General features: G+C 44.0%; 1 protein-coding gene across 1 annotated transcript; it reads right to left on the bottom strand.

Moving 5' to 3' along the window:
- Window positions 1–3214: 3214 nt before the first annotated feature.
- gnai1 (guanine nucleotide binding protein (G protein), alpha inhibiting activity polypeptide 1) lies at window positions 3215–19000 on the bottom strand. The gene is made up of 9 exons (XM_076721998.1): window positions 18539–19000; window positions 12467–12509; window positions 11203–11344; window positions 10742–10899; window positions 8824–8952; window positions 6934–7063; window positions 6592–6745; window positions 5187–5414; window positions 3215–4453 (listed from the first exon to the last, which is right to left on the bottom strand). Exons 1-8 carry the CDS (start codon window positions 18654–18656, stop codon window positions 5224–5226), a joined length of 1065 nt encoding a protein of 354 aa, XP_076578113.1. The 5' UTR covers window positions 18657–19000; the 3' UTR covers window positions 3215–4453; window positions 5187–5223.
- Window positions 19001–19481: the final 481 nt, after the last annotated feature.

The following is a 19481-nucleotide window of genomic DNA, read 5'->3' on the forward strand; positions in this document are numbered from 1 at the left end:
CCCAGCGTCACCAAATCCAGCGTCTTTCTCATTTATCTCACTCAGACTCCCTCCACCTTTCTGTCAAGCTGTAATAGAAGCTCAAGCGCGGGGATGCTGGGGGTTAATGCTGCTGCAGAGGAGTGTGCCAGCACACATGCAAATCAGCAGCGTTCATGTGTGTGCAAAAAAGCCACACATGCAAAGCATGTATGGCGCCCAGATCGCTTACAATGCACAACGGAAAAGGGCATCCCTCGTGTCAAGAGAAGCAAAGGGAGTGTTTGCAGCTGCATTTCCTTTCTTTTTCTTAAACTAAGAGTCCTGAAACTTCCTTTGACTACGCAACTCTTGAGAGGAGAAATGACACATTCTTCCTCTTACAGATAAAAGCTGAATTCGTGAGCAATAACAAACCCGGTTGCTCAATTCAGCACACTGCAGGGTTTTGCTGCTTTAGCCTCACTGAGTCTGGTGTGATCTGTAGCTTATGGCGGCTAATGTTAGCTGGTAACTGCTGAGTCAGTTCTCTTTATGGCTCTCCTACATTTGTGATATTGGTCTAATAGATTGGTATTTAAGCTACATGTTGAACAGCAGTCTTGCATTTAGCCTTATCCCACAATTGTCATTTGCAGCAGCAGTGACTGCTGCTCAGCCAAAGCTACATATCTAAGTTTTGCTTTAAGGCTGCTTTAATCCAGGAGCCATAAATCACACTGGTGGTGGGTGGAGAGAACAGGTTTGGCTGCCATACACCTTCAGCACCATTGATGCAATATGTTTGCAAAAATACCCAACTATTACCAGTGACGGGGGAAGTATTCAGATCTTTTACTTCAGTGTGAGTACTAATACACTGCAATAATAGTAAGTAAAAGTCCTGCATTGAAAATGATAAAAATAAGTATTATCAAGAAAATACTTAAAATCATTAGATAATTATCACTCACGCATTTATATAAAAGCAGGATTTTACTGTTGTAGTCAACTGAGGTGGAGCTACTATTTAATTAGTTTGTGTTTGACTGCAACTAGTGATTATTTTCATTATAGATTATTATTTTCTCGATTAATCAATTGATTGATTGTAATAATTTTGAAAACAGTAGAATAGTTTTGCATATAAAAAATATTAATTTGTAAAATAACCGGTAACTAATGCTGTGGTCAATTAAAAAGTACAATATCTTTATCTAAAATGTAGTGCAGTAGAAGCAGAAAGTGGCATGAAAAGACTTAAGTACAAATGCCTCAAATTTCCACCACTGACTATTAGCACAACGTTGCTTGTTAAATCATCTGTTCTTAATTAAGAAACATGAGACTAAAATGCAGGAAACAAACCACGTCACTGTTGACGTTACAGCGGTCGACTGAGCTCAAACAGTACCTCCTTACAGGGTCACACACACACAGCAGCCAAACGCACAGTAAACCGAACCGGGCAAACACTGTAATTAGATAGGTTAGCTTACCTGTGATGGCTGCACTTGAGCAACGAAATGATACTGTAGTCCCATTTAGTCCATTTAGTTTGCAGAAAAACATGAAGAAAGTTCTGTTTGAGTGGTATTATTCTGCAGTTTGTCTTGTATGGTGACCTGCGCCTGTCGGACGCCATTAATCTTTTAATAATGTCACTGAGGCTAAACTTCAAACAGGTAGCTAGCAGGTTGATTGGGGGCTAAATTAACATCCATTTCCGCCTTTGCTAGTAAAGTTTTTTTTGTTGTTGTTGTAACTTCTAACGGCCGATTTTGTTGAGTGGATATAAAACGATGGAATTTTTTCTTCAACTTTATTGTGTTACTCTCGGCTTTTTCAATGCGTCATTTTTGTATTGTATGACCTGTTACACATTTTTGATATGTCAAATAAATCAAAAAGAAAAAAAAACCGTGGGCTATGGCGCAGCTGTAAACGGCTGAATTTGAACTTTTTTTCACCGCGTTGTGATGTGACAAACTTTATTGATATATTTGAACGCCTTTATTTTAAACGTCAGGCTAACTACAGTCAGCTAGCGCAGGCTCTCATTCCTTTGCCAGTCGATATTTTTATATTTCCTATTATTTATATTTTTATATTGAGGACTCAGATAACTGTGTGACACAAAAAATGTTGCTTAAAGTGAAAAAGTTTTTTTTCATCTGTCTCTGCAGTTCCTAATTTTTAACATCTTTTAACTCATTTGCTGTTGACCTAGCTAACATACCTACACAGCATGGAGGACAAAGTTAGCAACTAGCTGGTGAACATAGTAGAGCATTGAGCAGTGAAGGAGCAAGATATTTCCCTCATTAGTTAGTGGAGACCAGAACTGATGAAAAAGGAGAGCAAATATTGGACTTGGATTTTCTAGGTGGTCACATACATCCCTTTGCTTTTACATACAAGGTTAATAGAAATCCCACTTTCCAGTTTCTTCTCTGAGGAGACGTTATTAGAGAGGGAAGCCATCGTGATAGTATTCAGGTCATATCATGACCATTTACAATGCAAATTATGTTAGGGTGACACATCAAAGATACGCATCAGTGTGGAGACAGCCTACAGCGCTTTACACTGCAGTCATTAGGAAATAGGCAAATAAGATTAAGGTGATTTGTCTATCAGTTCACGCAAGTCAACCTTTTAGGTTTGTCCGAATGTTCAGGCATGATCAATTTTTATTCAGACAAAGCTTTCTATTGAGTTCTACTGCAGGTAACACAGCCTTAAAGGCCACAGAGGAATATAAATGTGATGGGGGTTGTGTGCAGCTCTGACAGCATTGTCTCTAATTGCCTCTGTGGGACTCCCTGTTTGGAGATAACAAGGTGCCTCGCTTCATGAGAAATGCATACAAGATGCATAACGGTACAGGACCTGCTCTGTGGCAAGTTTGCTCTTCATTAACGTGACGTGGCACAAGGTCGGACTATAGTGTTGAAGCATCAAAGCATGACATGTTACTGATAGAAGCATCTCCTAACGAACTGCATTTTGCATTTGACATCAGTGATAGAAGAAAACAATTCATCTTTGAAAACACTGAAGAGGACGCCCTCTTAGATCATGATAACAGCATGACATTTTAAAGAGAGGGGAGCAGAATTAAACAGACTCGTCCTAGTTTGTCCTTTAGCAGCTAATTAATAGTGCAATAATTTAGCTTTCGTTGTGGTTTCATTAACAAAACGCTTCATTAGACTGAAGATTGATGTGTACAATGATATATAGCGACTCCATGTGGTTTGTAAATGGTTTTTATTAGCAAAATAAGGGAGATGAGTCTACAAAGATTCTCCATCCGTGGAGAACATACACATACATTGACAGTTGTGGCAGTTTCTCTATATGAACAGATCCAGGACCGTATTTATCACTCATCTTGGCAAAGCAGTGCTGATCTAAGATCACAGACCAGGCTCCCTTGACCATCTTAGTTTCCATCACCTGAATGAAAGGCTTCATGGATCCTCAAACTGCGCCTCTACTCTCCAATCAGCAGACAGGATCCAAGAACGGTGTCTGAACCTTAAAACATTTCAGACCTCATCCCCACCTTTACAACCATCTTTTCTGCGGTTCAGTTTTTCTCTCCTTAACACCAAAAACTCCAAAATTCTCCTCCAAATACATTAAAATATACATTAAAATGTGCCTTTTCTGATCTTTGAACACTTGAGCGTATAATAAGCTCAGCGCCTCTGCTAACCATTTTAGTGAATGGTTGGGAAGAATGGATATTTTGTACACCGTTTAAAAACCAGAGCCCCAAATCTTTGGGGTAAATGTAACAATATACATCTCAGTATTGTACTGTGTGATTGGCCGGTAGGCCTTCCATTGTCATGGCGAGTGGGGGGGTGGGGGTAGGGGACTGTGGAGGCTACATGTTGGTCACCATGGAGACCCATGTACCTTTAGACCAGAGGGAAATCGTCCTCCTCCCGATAGCTCAGTGGTGTGCACACAGAAGATAGCAGGGACACTGACATATGAAAACAGTTTACCTCTTTATGTTTAGAACAATTCAGCAGGCAACAGAACAAGCATTGGGACTACGACCGCAGTAAAAGGCATGCGAAGGCACAAGTACCAACGAACTGGACTCAGAGTTGTGCCCCTTTTCTTCCCTTTTAGTTGTAGGGAAGGAAGAAAAGAAGCAGTTCCACCAACAGCAAAGTTTCCTTTTCCAGAGACAGCGGCAGAAGGAACAGCAAAAACGTGATCTCATCGAAAATTAAAAACCAAACAAAACAGAAAGAAAACGTTTTAAAAAATGTGCGGAGAAGTTTGCTGCGACGCTTTTACAATGATACAAACATCCTACACAAATGTTGTAACGCTAGTTCAAAATGTTCCAAGACAAAAACATAAATAAAGCTGTTAAAAGTGGCATATAGTACAGCACTGGTCCTTGACTGATCCTCCCGACTCTTCTCATCTTCCCCACCAAAGATGCACAATAAACTGGCTCCACTGCCTGAGGACATAGGAGAGAGACAAAGAGGGATGAGTATAAAGAGGCTTTGGAAAGTCTGACACAGCTGCTAGGGCTGGGCTGAAGTCAAAAAAGTTCATATTAGACCAAATACCAGATCGGACCATTAATACTGAACTTTACCACTAGGTAGCATGTGACTCAGTCGCTTCAGAGCGGAAAATAATGAATGCCCATGAGTGAGAGTGTAACGGCACCACAACCAGGACAACCGAGTGACACAATGTGCTTTAGGAAGCCAGCCTAACACTTCTCGAGTCACACTTTCAAACAGGTTAAAACGTCAAAGGTCTCGGATAGTTTCTAAACCTAACGGAGCAGAAAATGTATTTAAGCCTTTTGATAAAAGAGAGCTCTGATATCAGCATTTCGGGGATTACATTATGCATTAGATCATAATGGGTTAGGCTGCATCTTTGTGGTCAAGTCCAGCTGAGGCTCCTTCATAACTCTGAATGCTTCAGCTCTGGAAGCAAACCACTCGAAGGCAATTTGTTCAACACATTTGAAAGAGAAAAGCCAGAATGCAGGCACACACTTAGACCAGGCTCCCACAGTGTCCTCAGCAGCTCCCACTGCATCCTGATGCTATTCCCTGCATCCCTTTTTTGTGGCTCACACACACATGTGAGCCAGAGAAAAGGGCGTGGACCCCGGCTGAGCTCTGGATAGAAGGGTTCAGGAGGGCTGACGATGGTGATAAAGAGCTTCTTACCAAGAAAAAAATGTTGTCGTCTTCATTGTCATTCTCCTCAGAAGAGACCACAGTCTTTCAGGTTGTTCTTGATGATGACGTCGGTGACGGCGTCAAACACAAACTGCACATTCTTGGTGTCTGTGGCGCAGGTGAAGTGGGTGTAAATCTCCTTGGTGTCCTTCCTCTTGTTCAGGTCCTCGAACTGACATTGAATGTAGGCAGCTGCTTCCTCGTAAGTGTTGGAACCTGGAAAAGACGAGGAACAGGAAGCCACAACATGGGAAAATGCATTGAGTTTATTTGCATTGTTTGAGGAGTGAATGACACGTCTGGGCTTCATCCTGCTGACTGGGCTGTCTGCTTGTTCTTGTTAACAACTATGTGAGCATTTCTTGTCAGTATGTAGTTAGACATCAAAACTGAATGCTTAAAGGAACAGCTGGACAAAAGCTCACTGACTAACAAGCATCTTGTTTCTTTCATCATACAAAAAACAAAGTGTAAAATGGACAAGTTGTGGTTTTATGGAGGGTCATGTGTCGAACTGTTTCTTGGCTGGGAGCAGCAACTTCCTGAAGTCTCTACTGGTTGCTTGCCAGTCTCATGAATAAGACTGCACCCAGCCAAGACACAGTCCACATAACCCTCCATGAAAGCACAAGATGTGGTTTGTACGGATTAAACACATTACGTACAATGTGATAATTAGTGAACTTCAGAGGTGCTGGTAGGATTTAGACTGAACAAAGCTAGCAGTTTCCCCCTATTTCTAGTCTTTAAGCTAAGCTAGGCTAACAGCCTGCTGGGTATAGCCTTAAATTTAGCAATAAAGGTATCTGACATACATTAATTTAAAGATAAGAAGTGTCATTATGGGGTTTTTCCAATCTTTATTCAAGAGGGTGGCCTTCCAATTTCAGAGCATGACTCACCGATTTCTCACTTTCATATTTTGTAATGCTTCCCTTAAAACCCTGCCCTTGTTCTCAGATAGCTTCTGCTTGCACTTCGATTTGCTCTGTTTCTGCTCAAACTGCATGCTTGCACTCAAACAGCACACAAGAGTTAACAAAATCTGCACAAGCAACAACACATCTGAGTACAATCACAGAGTTTGAGAAGAGGCGCAGCAGATTTAAGGACAAGCAGGGGCTATTTGAGTGCAAGGGTTTAAGGGAAGTCATTACAGATCTGAAAGTAAAAACAATAAGTCAGTTGAAAGATCATTCTCTTGAATAAAGACAGAAAAAAAGCTCAATGCAGTATACAATCTCAGTTTGAGAGCAGAACACAGACATTTGACTGCATAAGCCCTTTTAAAAACGTTCATTATTAGCAGGTTTTCATGGCTTATTTGTAAAAACAAATGTTTTTAAATGAATGGGCCACCTTCAGATTATTTTTAACATGCTGCCAGTCTTACCGGCGTATTCTGGGTAGCAGATGGTAAGAGGACTCTTCTTAATCTTCTCCTCAAACAGGTCCTTCTTGTTGAGGAAGAGGATGATGGAGGTGTCTGTGAACCACTTGTTGTTGCAGATGCTGTCGAACAGCTTCATACTCTCATGCATTCGGTTCTAAGGGGGAAAAGAGGAGTGATGCTGATCAGCGTGCTTTGCTCCCTGATCCATAAACATGGAGGGATCTAATTTCTACTTCTCTGGCCCGTCACGATCCCTGTAAACGGGGGCAATGTTCCCACCATGTATGAACGCAGAGTGCCTGCTGTTATGTGCTTCCATGAGTCAGTGGCTGAAGTACTCACCATCTCCTCATCCTCAGCCAGCACCAGGTCATAGTCGCTGAGGGCCACGCAGAAGATGATGGCGGTCACACCCTCAAAGCAATGGATCCACTTCTTCCTCTCAGACCTCTGTCCGCCGACATCAAACATTCTGGAGGAAGGAAAGAAATAAACATGTTCTCTCAGCACACATGCATGCATACATAATACTGACAGTGTTTATGAAACCCAGTGACAAAAATAAATGTCTGGAAGAGTTGCTGTTGCTGCTCTGGTCTGCTGCAGGGTTTAGTCATGGCAGTTAATAATAACGGGGAAAGGAAACTGAAATTCTTCGTCTACAGTTACTGAAAAATTATTTTGATAAAATGTTAGCAGCGCAGAGAGGTGTCAAGCAAATGTCTCTATTTTACTGTGCACACAAAGGCTGTGTAATAGCAGAGAAAAACAGACTTTTAGCTCTTGCAGTATTTGCTGTCCATTTGCTCAGTCAAAAGATATAAATGTTGGGGCAATTTAAAGTGTTTAATGCAGGGCCATTCTGAGGGAACGCGCAGCAAAGTGGCATGAACTCTTTCAGGGCCAATTTCTAGACAAACCGATCCGACTATGAAGAGCACTTTAGAATCAGATTCCTGAGCGACACTAGATGAAACAATCGCATAAAAAATCCCCTTATGTAGCTCCTGTAATAGCTCCAATTGGTCTATTAAACTGCAAAAGCTGTGTATGGAACTACAACGGCTTTAAAGGCAGAAGAGGGATTGTCAAAAGAGATAATCAATATATAATTAGCACTCGCCATGCTGGCTCAACAGGTCAGTCTCTTTCACTCTGTTTGCCTTAGGATGACCATATTTTCAATCTTTATGCACACACCATGGGCGTTTTGATCAGGATTACAGCACACCTACCGAGCGCACCTTTCAGCACCATGGATGCCATGAATGCACCATTTTTGTTGCTGGGTACTGGCAAGCCCCCTGGAACTTTCTCTTTGATGTGACAGCTAACTGCTAGCATACTGACAGCCTCTGTCAGAAAGATCCACAGGCATCATAACCAGTGACACTGGCCTATGACTTGTAAGCCAGCAACAGCCTTGATAACGACACACTGATTGATTGACACACATACAGTCAAATCAGCGTTGAAGTCAGACATGCGGTGCATTGTCTCCATGTTGGATTAGATATCTACGAGTGGGACAGAACATGGTAAATCTGTGTGTAAGTGCTGAAAACAAGTCTAATAATCATTATTTTAACTGTGATATTATAACTGAATATTTCAGCATTTCACAGATATTTGTGGGGACCCGGGACACCCAGCCTGAAACCAGGACGATCCCGCACGAGCCGGGACGTCTAGTCATTAAACTGTTGGAAGCGGATAGGAGAATTTTTTGCCTTTGACAGAGCTGGTTAGCCACTTTTGTGTAATTCCAAGATTACAGAGTGATGGCTACATTACAGAATTACCGAATCGTGCTGTAATACACAACAGTGACAGTAATGGTGTGTCATCATGACTGTTTAAGATGCACAGAAAAGAACAGAGTAAACACAGAACCACTGGCGAGGCAGCTGGTGCGCGTATGCACCATATCACATGATGTTTCTCTCTTCTGTTCTGTGGCCAACAGTGCACATTTCAACGACGGTGGCATCAGCTACCAAACTTCTGGTATCGTAACATCATCAGGCCTGCTGCCCCCACTTCCTCTCTCTGGGCCATGAGTCAGCGCTGATGCTCACAACACCTTCACATAGTGTCACAACTTACAGCTGTACGTGTACAAAGGGAATTTCTGTGGCAGTGAATGAGTCAGTGACAGGAAGGGAAGCTAATTAAGGCATCATGTAAAACACTTGGAGTGTAAGCCAGTTGTTGCAGTGGAGAAAATCTCACTTGAAGTGCAGGTCCTTGAATGTGAAGTGCGTCTCCACAATGCCTGTGGTCTTGACTCGGGTCCTCAGGACATCCTGCTGAGTCGGGATGTAGGTGGCCTGGGATATCCTGTCCAAATCGTTCAAGTAGCTGAGGGGAGGACACAAGGAGGGAAAGGAAAACAGCAGAGAGAAACGGGGGAGGAGAAGAAAGGGGAGTGAGAAAGAGACCAGGAGGGGAAACAAGTGGGAGAAAATGTGTCAGAAGTATCAAGGTCAAGCATATAACCGCCACTGAACAAACAACTCTCAGTGCATTCTCAGCGATAAAACCAGGCTGGATTCCACATTTCAGATGGAAAACAAGTCATGGTTTGAACTTCTGACCCCTTTGGGGAGCAATAGTTTACAAGGAATTGAGTTCATCTTACTGAAGATCATACTGGAGTCAGAGCAGATGACTCCACGCACTGTACCATTAGGACAACGTTGTAAGATTTGACAGCGAAAAGATCAGATACATATTTTGCGTATGGTGAATTCAGACTTGACGGCTTAGTGGTCAGAGCGAACAGTTGCAGCTGCTGGGTTTTAACCGCGGTATTTTCAGTGATGTGTGTGCATTGTTGTCTCTGTGTTTGGGGGTTTGGTGGGTTTCCTCTGGGTTCCTCTCTGGGTCTAAGGATATGCAGCTGAACTGGAAACTCCCTACATGCAAGTGTGTACGTTTGTCAGTCTGTTAGCCCTGTGCTGGACTCGCCACCTGTCCACGGTGCTGTCCCGCAAAATACCTGCTCTACACTGCATTTTCATTACTTATCATGTTGTATTTTTCTTTTTCGTTCCTCTTGGGAAAACCCATAAACACAACTTGCACAGACCAAAACATAACGATGTATGATATACCATGTCTAAAGGATAAGTGTCTAAATGTACATGCTACCTTCACATCTACCTGCAGAGTGTCTTTGTCAGATGGAGGATCTAACCTGAATCAGCCATATCAGGGCCTGGCCTTAGTGTTGCTTCTTGGTGCCTCTGTATGCGCTTCATGTGACAGGATGTCACACATAAACCTACGTTTTCACACACTCTGAATGTATTGTAACCCAAGCTAATACCTCAAGGTTATTGTTGATAAATTACAGGGAGAGAGATTAGTGACCTCTAGTTGCTAGCAGACAAACACAAGTAATCTCCCCTTCACGCAAACAAGCCCTTTGTTTGTCTTCCAAGGTATTAAGTGGAGCAAAAAACGCACAATCTTTAGCAATGTTGTTTCCTATTCACAAAGGGCCCCTGGACAGCAGGATTAGAGGAACCAATTAGAAAATGGCCAACAACTGCAGCTCCTTCGGTCTGCGGCCTAACCGCTGATTTCTGTTCTGCAGCTGCGAAACAAGACAAATGTCCTTTATCCCAACAAAACACAGGAGCTGCCTTGTGATGATATCATTCGTTTCAGCTCCGTGGGCTCTTGCGCAATATATAAAAGCTTCGGGCTGGTCAAGGAGAAGAATCAAACCGTTTAGCTCTCCTCTGCATTTGTTTTTTAAGCACGTGGCAAATGTTCCCTTTGCTGAGGCGTAAGGTCAAAGATTAAATAGTCTTTCCACCCGTTGCTCTTCAGGCTCGGTAGACGAGGGCAAATATTGACAGTGTGAAAGTCCGGACAGATACATGGTACTGTAGCTTTGTGCTCTCTGAGCGTAGCTGAAGGCTGGGACAACTTGTGCATGGCAAGTTGATTCTGTGTGTTTGCAGTGGACTGGCAGCAATTCGGGCGTCTGGTCATCTAATGTGGAACACTGTGTCATTAAAAGTTGTTGACATAAATTGGTGTGTGGAGGATCATTGAGTCTTTTCAGTGGGTGACTCAAATTTTTTGGCGAGCCCTGCAACCGTTGCCTCGGCTGTTTCCGCGTGTGTTTGTGACTCACTATGCTGCTGAGTCGTTGAGCTGATATTCACGGGAGCGGCTGAAGCAGGCTTGGACGCCTCCGTCCTTCCACAGCCGCTTAATGACACCGGCCAGCTCTCCCGTCATGAAGCCTTCCTCTGCTGAGCCCGCCAGCACAAACAGCTGCCGTGCATCATCCTGGGAGAGGAGTCGCAGACATGCAAACGTCATCAATCAACAGTCACAGTCATTAGACCACCATTAGAACTAACATTAATCTGCTGAGCTGAATGCCAGTCACAGGGTTAGAGGAACATTTCAGAGACAGTTGCTGATCAAACTCCCAAAATAATTTGCTTTCTTATTTTCTCGTCCTGAACAAAGAGAGTTTGCTGTCAGACTATTCAACAGTAGTACCTGCTTGTGTTCCAACACCACAAATTCAATTCAGGTTCCCACTCTAAACCCACCAAATCACACTCCTCTCTCCCCGTCACTCACAGCTCTTGCGGCATCACCGAAGTCGATCTTGAGGCGCCCCATGGCTCTGATGATGGCGATGATGGACTGGATGGTGTTGCTGTAGACCACAGCCTTGTACTGCTTACACTCCTCTTCCGAGTAGCCCGCCTCATGGATGATTCTGCAGAAAAAGAGGGTGAACACATTCAGCGGTCGAGCCATTTTCCAGCATCGCTGAAACCTGCCTGATACAGCGACAAATGCTCCCATCATAGACAGAAAGCTCATCTTTTCACGACCAGTGAATGACGTCTTCGTTTATTTAACTCACACAGACACTTGATTAATCATTTGTTGTCTTAAAAAACATTTTGCGGTTTAAAGGTGAGGCTGACATTATTCTATATTCCTGTCATTGTCAACAAATCTCTTCAATGACAAACCCAACAGTGAGTGTGTGTATGTGTGTCAGTCCATTGCCCAATACTTTGTGACTTCACCCAGTGCACTGGTGTGACTCAGTGAAGTGTTTTATTCGTTTTTTTGTCACAGAGGACTAAACTACATCAGGCTACTTCTTGGTGGGGCTGCACTTTTCTACTGATCAGCTAATTGTTTCAGCTCTACCTATAAGATCAAATGCTTTGGCCTTGTCACAGGATTTTGTGACAATAAGAACAATATCGAATATCTTGAGACTTAGAGAGCATAAATAAGCAACTTTCACCGGCTAACAACGTGCAAATGTAACCGTTCAGCTGTATGATGCTACAGGAGGAAACACTGTAAAGTCAATATTTTCCCTCCACTAGACAGATGCTGTGCCGTGATATCTCTCGACACACTGCAGTGGATTTATGATCCTTCACTGTGAATACAATAAGGTTTCTCCGGGTTGTCTCTGCACTAGCCTAGCAGCTGCTTGCGCTGTGCATCCGACACGTTTCCGTCGGCTGTTTGATGAGTGTGTCCGTGAGGATGTTTAAGAAAAATATAATTCATGTGACGCACAGCATGCAGATGATGCTGAAGCGGCATTCCAGAGGGTTGTCTTCATGATGCATTACGCCTGATACCTGTTTGTACCTCGAATCACAGAGTGGAACATTATCCAGAGAGACGCTATAAAAGGATGATTGGTGTTTGACGCTGTTGGTGTTGTGGAAAATTAATACTCTCTCTGTGCCATTATGTACGTCTGATGAGAGAAATCATTGGTGATGAACTGGAAGAAGAGGAAAAGTTTCTTTTAAACGTTCAGCGTGCAGAACGATGAGATACAACAGCAGCAAAACGAACTCACTTCATCTGCTTCACAATCGTACTTTTCCCCGATTCACCAGCACCTGGAGGAGACAGAAGGAAAGGAGGTTAAAAATGTTGCCTGTAACAAGCCGAATGACTTCTCTGCGCTCGCCTCCTCTAACTGCACATTAAATAAAAAGTGTTTTCTATGAATTGACCTAACAGGGAAATCGGCATACTGAGGAAACGTGAAAATGAAACCTGAGCATCACCACCTCAACCAAAGGAGAAGTGAGAAACAACAGTGTGTGTGTGTGTGTGTGTGTAACCTGAGGTGTGTGTATGACTTCAGTGTTTAATTTCCCGGCCTAACATACTGATTACTTTGCTCGCTACGCTTGCTCTGGTTTAGCGTTACACAACCTGACACTATACAAACTGCGCGTTTGGAATCTTACAATAAAACCTTCACATGATCGAGGCTGTCGGCCTTCACGTGGCCGACAACGCACGACAAAACGGATTATTCCTGTCAGTGCTGTGAAGTGCCGAAGAACATGGTGTCACTTCAGGAGGGGGGGGCGGGGCGGGGGGCACTCGACGCTGGTGACTAATTAGATTGATGCCATTGTAGTTGAGACATAGTTGAGACAGCGCTGTGATGAAAAGAGCGGAGGAGGGAGGAGAGACAGGACGGGCATAAAGGGAATCAGACTGTCGGCTCTTGCTTCGCGGATCTGTCAAACATCACAGCGCCATGGCAACTGCTCTTGTTATATCAGGACATCTCCAGTGTGAGGCCACAGTCACCTGAGGAGGCTTCGTGGTTATGAGTCTGTGTGTGTGTGTGTGTGTGTGTGTGACATGCTGGCTTCCACCGAGACCATTATGTATTATGCATCTGCTGCTCTTTTTCCTCTACTGTACTTGCTGTCCTCATAGCCAGTCACTTTGAAGCGCCCTTTTATTAATCTTTACCTTACACAAACCGAACCCATCTGCCATAAACTCATCAACCACATTCATTAGACTCATGTCCTCTCATGAACGTTACCATAAACTGCCTCAGATCTACTAATTTGCAGTCTATGTTCTCATGTTACAGCAGCAGAGGCTTCGTTAGAGCGGGCAATTGGCCAGTTGTCACTGATGTAACGCTCCTCTGCCACTGGGGAACATTTTTTCAAACCACTTGAGAGTGGCTATTCCCAGAGTAAACACCCCCAGCTTCTGTCTCAGCTATAGAAACAAGAGAATTAGAGGAAGTGGAATCACACCATGAAATCTACCATTATGTGTTACCTCATGATGCTGTCAGCAGGGACAAGATGGTTTACTCTTGCATAACAAATCATCTGCCTTATCTAGTTCAACTTTCCTTGATGTTGCAAACACAAAGGGACATTTTTGACACATGCCACTTGTAGTTGAGCCTGATTCTTGATGTTAGCAACAGCTCTCCCTGAACTTTATAAGTAAAAAGTTTAACACAAAATGAATACATAAATATATAAGCATCCCACCGCGGTGTGCTCACACCATCTGTTTGAATTCCTTCAAACTTAACTGCATGCTGATAGTGCAGCCCTGGCACTTCACCTTCAGTATAATTGGATGAGATTCACCTGAGGACACATTATTTTAATTACGTGTCACCACTCGGGTGCCACAGCGCCCTGGAGGGAGGGGGTGACGGTGCAGTGGCAGCTCCCTGCGCTCTGAGGCCAAACACTGGCTGCATGAATCCCCGTGGGAGCGGCACACAGACGGCAGATACGCTGCTCGACTGGGCACGGCCTGCCGGTGAGCTGGCAAAGTCGCACCCCTCGGCCTGCCCAAGAGCCATTTTCACCATGCCAAAGACACTTCACATATGGACGCTGTGCCTCTCAAAGCGGGATGCGTGAAAAGCCGCTTCAGGCGGGCTGCGAGCTGACACTGAAGTTCAAAGCTGGCTTCTTAGAAAGGAAACTTTCAATCGTGCAAAAACACCGAACATTCCCCGATTTTAGCAGCTCAAACGTGATGATTTGCTGCATTTGGTAATGAGGTTCATCACACTGGTTGAGAAATACTTGGACACAAATTAAACTGCAATGCTTGATGAATCATTGTAGGAATCTACTGTAAGTGCGTGAATCACTGTGAGAATCAACCGTAGCTAAGAAAAAGATGTGTCAGGGAAATCTTTTGTCACCATTTTTCACAGTACTAAACCCTCAACGACAGCAGTAGTTTACAGAAACTGAAACCAGCAGCACAACTGCGATGGTAATACGCCTGCCTTCTAATTCTAAACATTCCAATGGGAAAAAATTGGACGGATACCATAAATTCAGCATCTAAGGCTCCATTATAACAGATGAGACATGAGCTACGTGTTTATGTAAGCGACTTGGCTCTGGCCTCCCGACACCGGTGATATCATTAGGGTGTGGATCTCGTCAAAGCCTCTAGGCCTGACGAACACAAAGCACAGAGGCGTCCTGATTTCGACTCTCTCTCACACACTCACACACACCTTTAAGGGTTACACGGCACCATAAGCCTGACCTACCGGGCCTCATGCAGAGTCATGTTACACACCCACGGCTTTGATACGCCCACCCCAAAACAGCTCTGGACTCAAAACCACTGGAGCAGCTGGTTTCTGTTTCTAGCGGTTCAAACTATTTTAGGAAAATCCAGGCGAACCCTTCCAATGAAAATGGAGGGTTTTTTTCTTCTTCTTCTACCACAGAGAACAGAGCTGTTTCTATCTACCAACCACAAACACATCTCTCCTCTTGGAGCTGATCTCCCATGAAGGCGGCGAGGACGAGGAATGTTTTATAACAATGGCAGTATGGAGACAAATGTGATTAAAATGGCTACCCGTGCCTGAGCCTTCGCCGTTTATAGATTAACCATATGTCGCTGCTAATTCTGCTGGCGAGTTTGCAATGTGTTCCTGCTGGCCGACCAAACTTAGCAAAAATTTCTCTCCATGCCAGCACATCCACTTTTAGGTGATAAGTCCAAGCACTTGAGTGGGGCTTATGAAGTTTGGCACAATGTGTTAACCATATTAGCGATGCCACATTAGCAGCATGAGCTCAACACCACCCCCACCCCCCCCCGCCCTCTCCGGTTTCCCCTCTTATTCCATCATATGCATCCATCTTCCTCTTTCGCATTCTCTCCGCCTCCTACGGTCATTTTCCTTTCATGATTTATTGTTCTTCTCACTCACTACCCAGTTCCTCTTTTTTTCCCCTCTATCTCCCTCTGGGGGGGGTTTAAGTATGACTCACTCATGAAGGATTCCAGGAGCCTCCGAGCGGTGCTACCCACCAGGGGGAATGACCACGGGGATCGATCTGCCAGCAAGCCAGTCGATAGCTAAAAGATTGCTTCCCGCACACACAGAACTATTCACGGAGATGTCCAATGATGCTTCCACCGATGAAGGAATGTGAACAATTTAACTTCTTCAGATTGTCTGTGTTTATGGTGAGGGGCCCCGTCTCTAAGATGAGTGACAAGCGTCATGCTATGGTGCATGTTTTGCAGTGCTGGTTACATGATTTTGGAAAAAACATTCAAGAGAGAACAATGAGAGAAGTTAACAAAGGCTAAGGATTATTAATAAAATCTTCCCACAGTTGCACGACAGCTATAGAAAGAGTAATTAGGCTGAGGAGATTGTAATCTATTTTAGCCTGTAGATATGAATAGTACGATAATTGGGTCCTGGAGATGATGGAAATAAAATGAGAGCCAAATAAAGGCTGAAAGCTAAATGAGAAATATGCTCAGTTTTCAGGGAAAAGGATCCAATTCGGTCTCTCTACCTGGGCCTGCCAGCACACTCACAGAGATTCAAATCATTCTTCACGCAAATTGAGGTTTTTACATCAGCGTTACGATGACGGGGAGTGCACATAAGCCTGCGATTAACATTTCAAGACAGCGCTGGAGAACCAGGTGGTCACCACATGAAGCTGCTCGCCAAATCACTGGGGGTTTGCTGAATACACAAATATCTACACACTTGGTAGGGGTCACCTCCATGTGATACACAAAAGATTTTCTTCTCATAGCAAACAACACGTCGCTACAGCACAGCCACCCTTCCACTATCAAGCCACATGTTTTGTTGACTTTTTATCTTTGTTGGCAGGGTCTGTTTAGAGAGAAGCATACCCCAGAATTTCTTGTGAATCAACAACTCCGAAACAGTATATTTTCAGTGACTGTTTATCCGCAAGGTAAACAATTCAAACTCCTAACTGGGGCCCCCAGCTTCTCTGCAGCCGAGCTTTTTCATTTTTAATGCTTCAGTCATTAGCGGTGCTCTCATTTTACAGCCCCTCTTTTCCTTTCTCCAGCCGGTCTGTGTGTCACATCGGACAGCAACCTGAGGAGCCTATCACGCTGAGTGGATCAAAAAAAAAATGGCAGGAGACTGCGCCAAAGCCGGCACGCGTGGGGCCGCACGTCCCGGCGCTCGACTGTCACGACAAAAACAGATACCAAAAGCAGAGCGGTTAAGCTGATGTCACCAGATCTGTGTCAAGAGCAACGGCTGATGAAAACTCACATTCCACCCTGCAGAAGCATGGCACAAACTTGACCCAACTTGCTTTCAATCAGCAAGCCCCATCTGGCGTCCAAGCACCTGAGGAATGCGCTCTACCTTTAACAAGAAAATATGTACATTCCTGTTCAAACAAAAAAGCTCCAACATCACACTAAATGTTATATATATCCCAAGAAATGTAAAGCTTGTCCGTTGTGTGATGTGCGACTTGAGTAAGAATGATGGAAAAAAAGCCAAATTATGCAAAGAACATGAGGAAATGTTGTTTATCTTTCTCTGGCTCCCAAATCTGTCCACAGAAGCCACTAACAGCTCTTATTGTGTGCCTTCTGTCAGGTGTTTGCCTCATATTGCTGTTGGCTTCAGACTTGGTGTCCTGGTAACCCACATACCATGTGTGTGTATGTAAACATTTCCCACAGCTAGGGGACTGATGGAAAAGTTTTTCCACCTACGGTCTCTATTGACAAGGATAACAGCGTTTCCCCTCATGTAAGTAATGCCATTAATTTACACATGGCCGACCTCTTAATGGAAGCAGTTCGCATGATTGTGCATACAGGAGCCGTGGCATGACGAAACATGTATAATGAATGCAAGAAATGATGATAATGAAGTATAAAAGACTTCAGTGGGTGTACTGTGCCGTTCATAATACATTCGTGTGGGTGATTTTAAAGAGACATATCAACGTACCAAACTAATAGCCTATGGTGGATTCTTCTGCACCGCTCAAACACCAAGAGAAAATGCAGACAAAAGGTCAGTCGAAATGGATCATTGCTGAGAGCCATGAAGGGCTCATGAGGCAACAATCTTTACATCAGCATGTTGCACAACTGCTTAGTTATTCCAGTTGATCACCGGCCGTCGAGTTTGAATGGATGCTATTATAATCTCGTGTTCAAGAGGCGTCTGACAAAAACTCAGTGCCTTCATTATTGTAGTTCCCTGAACTCATCAACTTCACACATGCCAAAATGAGTGGAGTCCACAAAGTTTTCAGTGACATTCAGTCAGGCCTGGGCCCCTCATGAGCCACAGGCCTATTTTCCCTGCACTGCACTGAACCAGGCGAGAGGAAATGTGCCATTGTTAAAGGGTTTAGTCAATACAAATGGTCCACAGAGGCGGCTGAATGGATCCAACAGCGAAAAAAGAAACAAAAAAAACTTGCCGTGGTTGTAATTCTGAGTACAAAATTTGCATAAACCGACTTAAACCCAAACTGACGTGCTGTTTTTGCTATTTTGACTCGTAATGTTTGGTATTTTCTGTTTTCCGTTACGTTATGTTGCATTCACTGACCAGAGTTGACAGTTCACTCCAGCTAGCGAGGAGCGGAGTATGCTAGCGATGCGGAATTGAAACTCCGTAACACTTCACACCCGCCACCAGCTAAAACTGACTGTTCCCCCCCAAAATTAACCCACTAATGTAGTTTTCACGGCTCCCCCCCTGTGGCTAACCCTGCTGTCGGCGAACACACAGCGAAGTTGGTCCACCGACCGCGTCCCCCCACCTCCCCATCTTCTTCTCCTCTCTTACCGAGCAGCAGCAGCTTGACCTCCCTGGCCGCCTTCTCCCCGTCGTCCCGCAGATTCCTGTCGATCATTTTACTGCGCTCCACCGCCGCCTTGTCCTCTGTGCTCAGTGTGCATCCCATCCTCGACTGTGTCCTTCAGACCCAGGTGGTGTAAAAAAAAAATATCTATAACACCATATATACCCACATTAAACGGTTAAAACTGCCTTCACCCCGCACACACGCCCTTTTTTTGATGACAAGCTATTGATCTGTTCGGGGGGGAAAAAAGGGAAACGATTCGACTTTTAAAAAACAGTGTGGCGCTTCTTCCGCCCGTCGTAATATTTTCGGTTTAAAATCCTCCTTCCACTCGAGGGAAAGCTATTTTAATAGCGAAACAATTCCTTGGTGATGTCTCCTCCACCCGTTCGCCTCCATTCGTTGCGGCGGCGACTGCCAGTATTGTAAGCACAGCCACGACTGGAGAGAGAGATGCGAGGCGTGTTCCGCCAGCAACAATCACACTTCCGGTCTGATCCTTCATAATAAAGGTGTGAGTTCCACAAACCTGATACTGAAAAATACTTGCAAACATTCTCAAAAACTTTTGTGGTATTAACTGTTTTATGATACATTGTGCTATAATATATACTATGAAAGCCCATTTTTTCCTCTCAGACATAGGAAATGTTGACTACACTGCACATTGCAGTGTATGCCACACAGGAAATCTTTGTTAATGCCCATAATAAAATACCCCATGCAGAGCTGTAGATTAGCAGCACACTAATATATATAAGCGGTTTGAAAAAACAAAATAACAACAGGTCTCCAGTGCCAATTCTAACACCAACATGTCTTAAAATGACCATACATACTGTAACTGCAATGTTCCTGGTTTGATCCTGGCCATGGACTTTTGTTGCATGTCATTCTCATTGTTGTCATTCTATTACCTTAGTT

Source organism: Chaetodon auriga, chromosome 22, assembly GCF_051107435.1.
Source record: "Chaetodon auriga isolate fChaAug3 chromosome 22, fChaAug3.hap1, whole genome shotgun sequence".
Classification (NCBI taxonomy): Eukaryota; Metazoa; Chordata; class Actinopteri; order Chaetodontiformes; family Chaetodontidae; genus Chaetodon; species Chaetodon auriga.

Coding starts and splice junctions, on each gene's coding strand:
- gnai1 (XM_076721998.1), bottom strand. CDS start 18,656: ATGGGATGCACACTGAGCACAGAGGACAAGGCGGCGGTGGAGCGCAGT. Junction 11,345..12,466: donor ACGATTGTGAAGCAGATGAA/GTGAGTTCGTTT, acceptor CTTTTTCTGCAG/AATCATCCATGAGGCGGGCT. Junction 10,900..11,202: donor TCGGTGATGCCGCAAGAGCT/GTGAGTGACGGG, acceptor CTCCTCTCCCAG/GATGATGCACGGCAGCTGTT.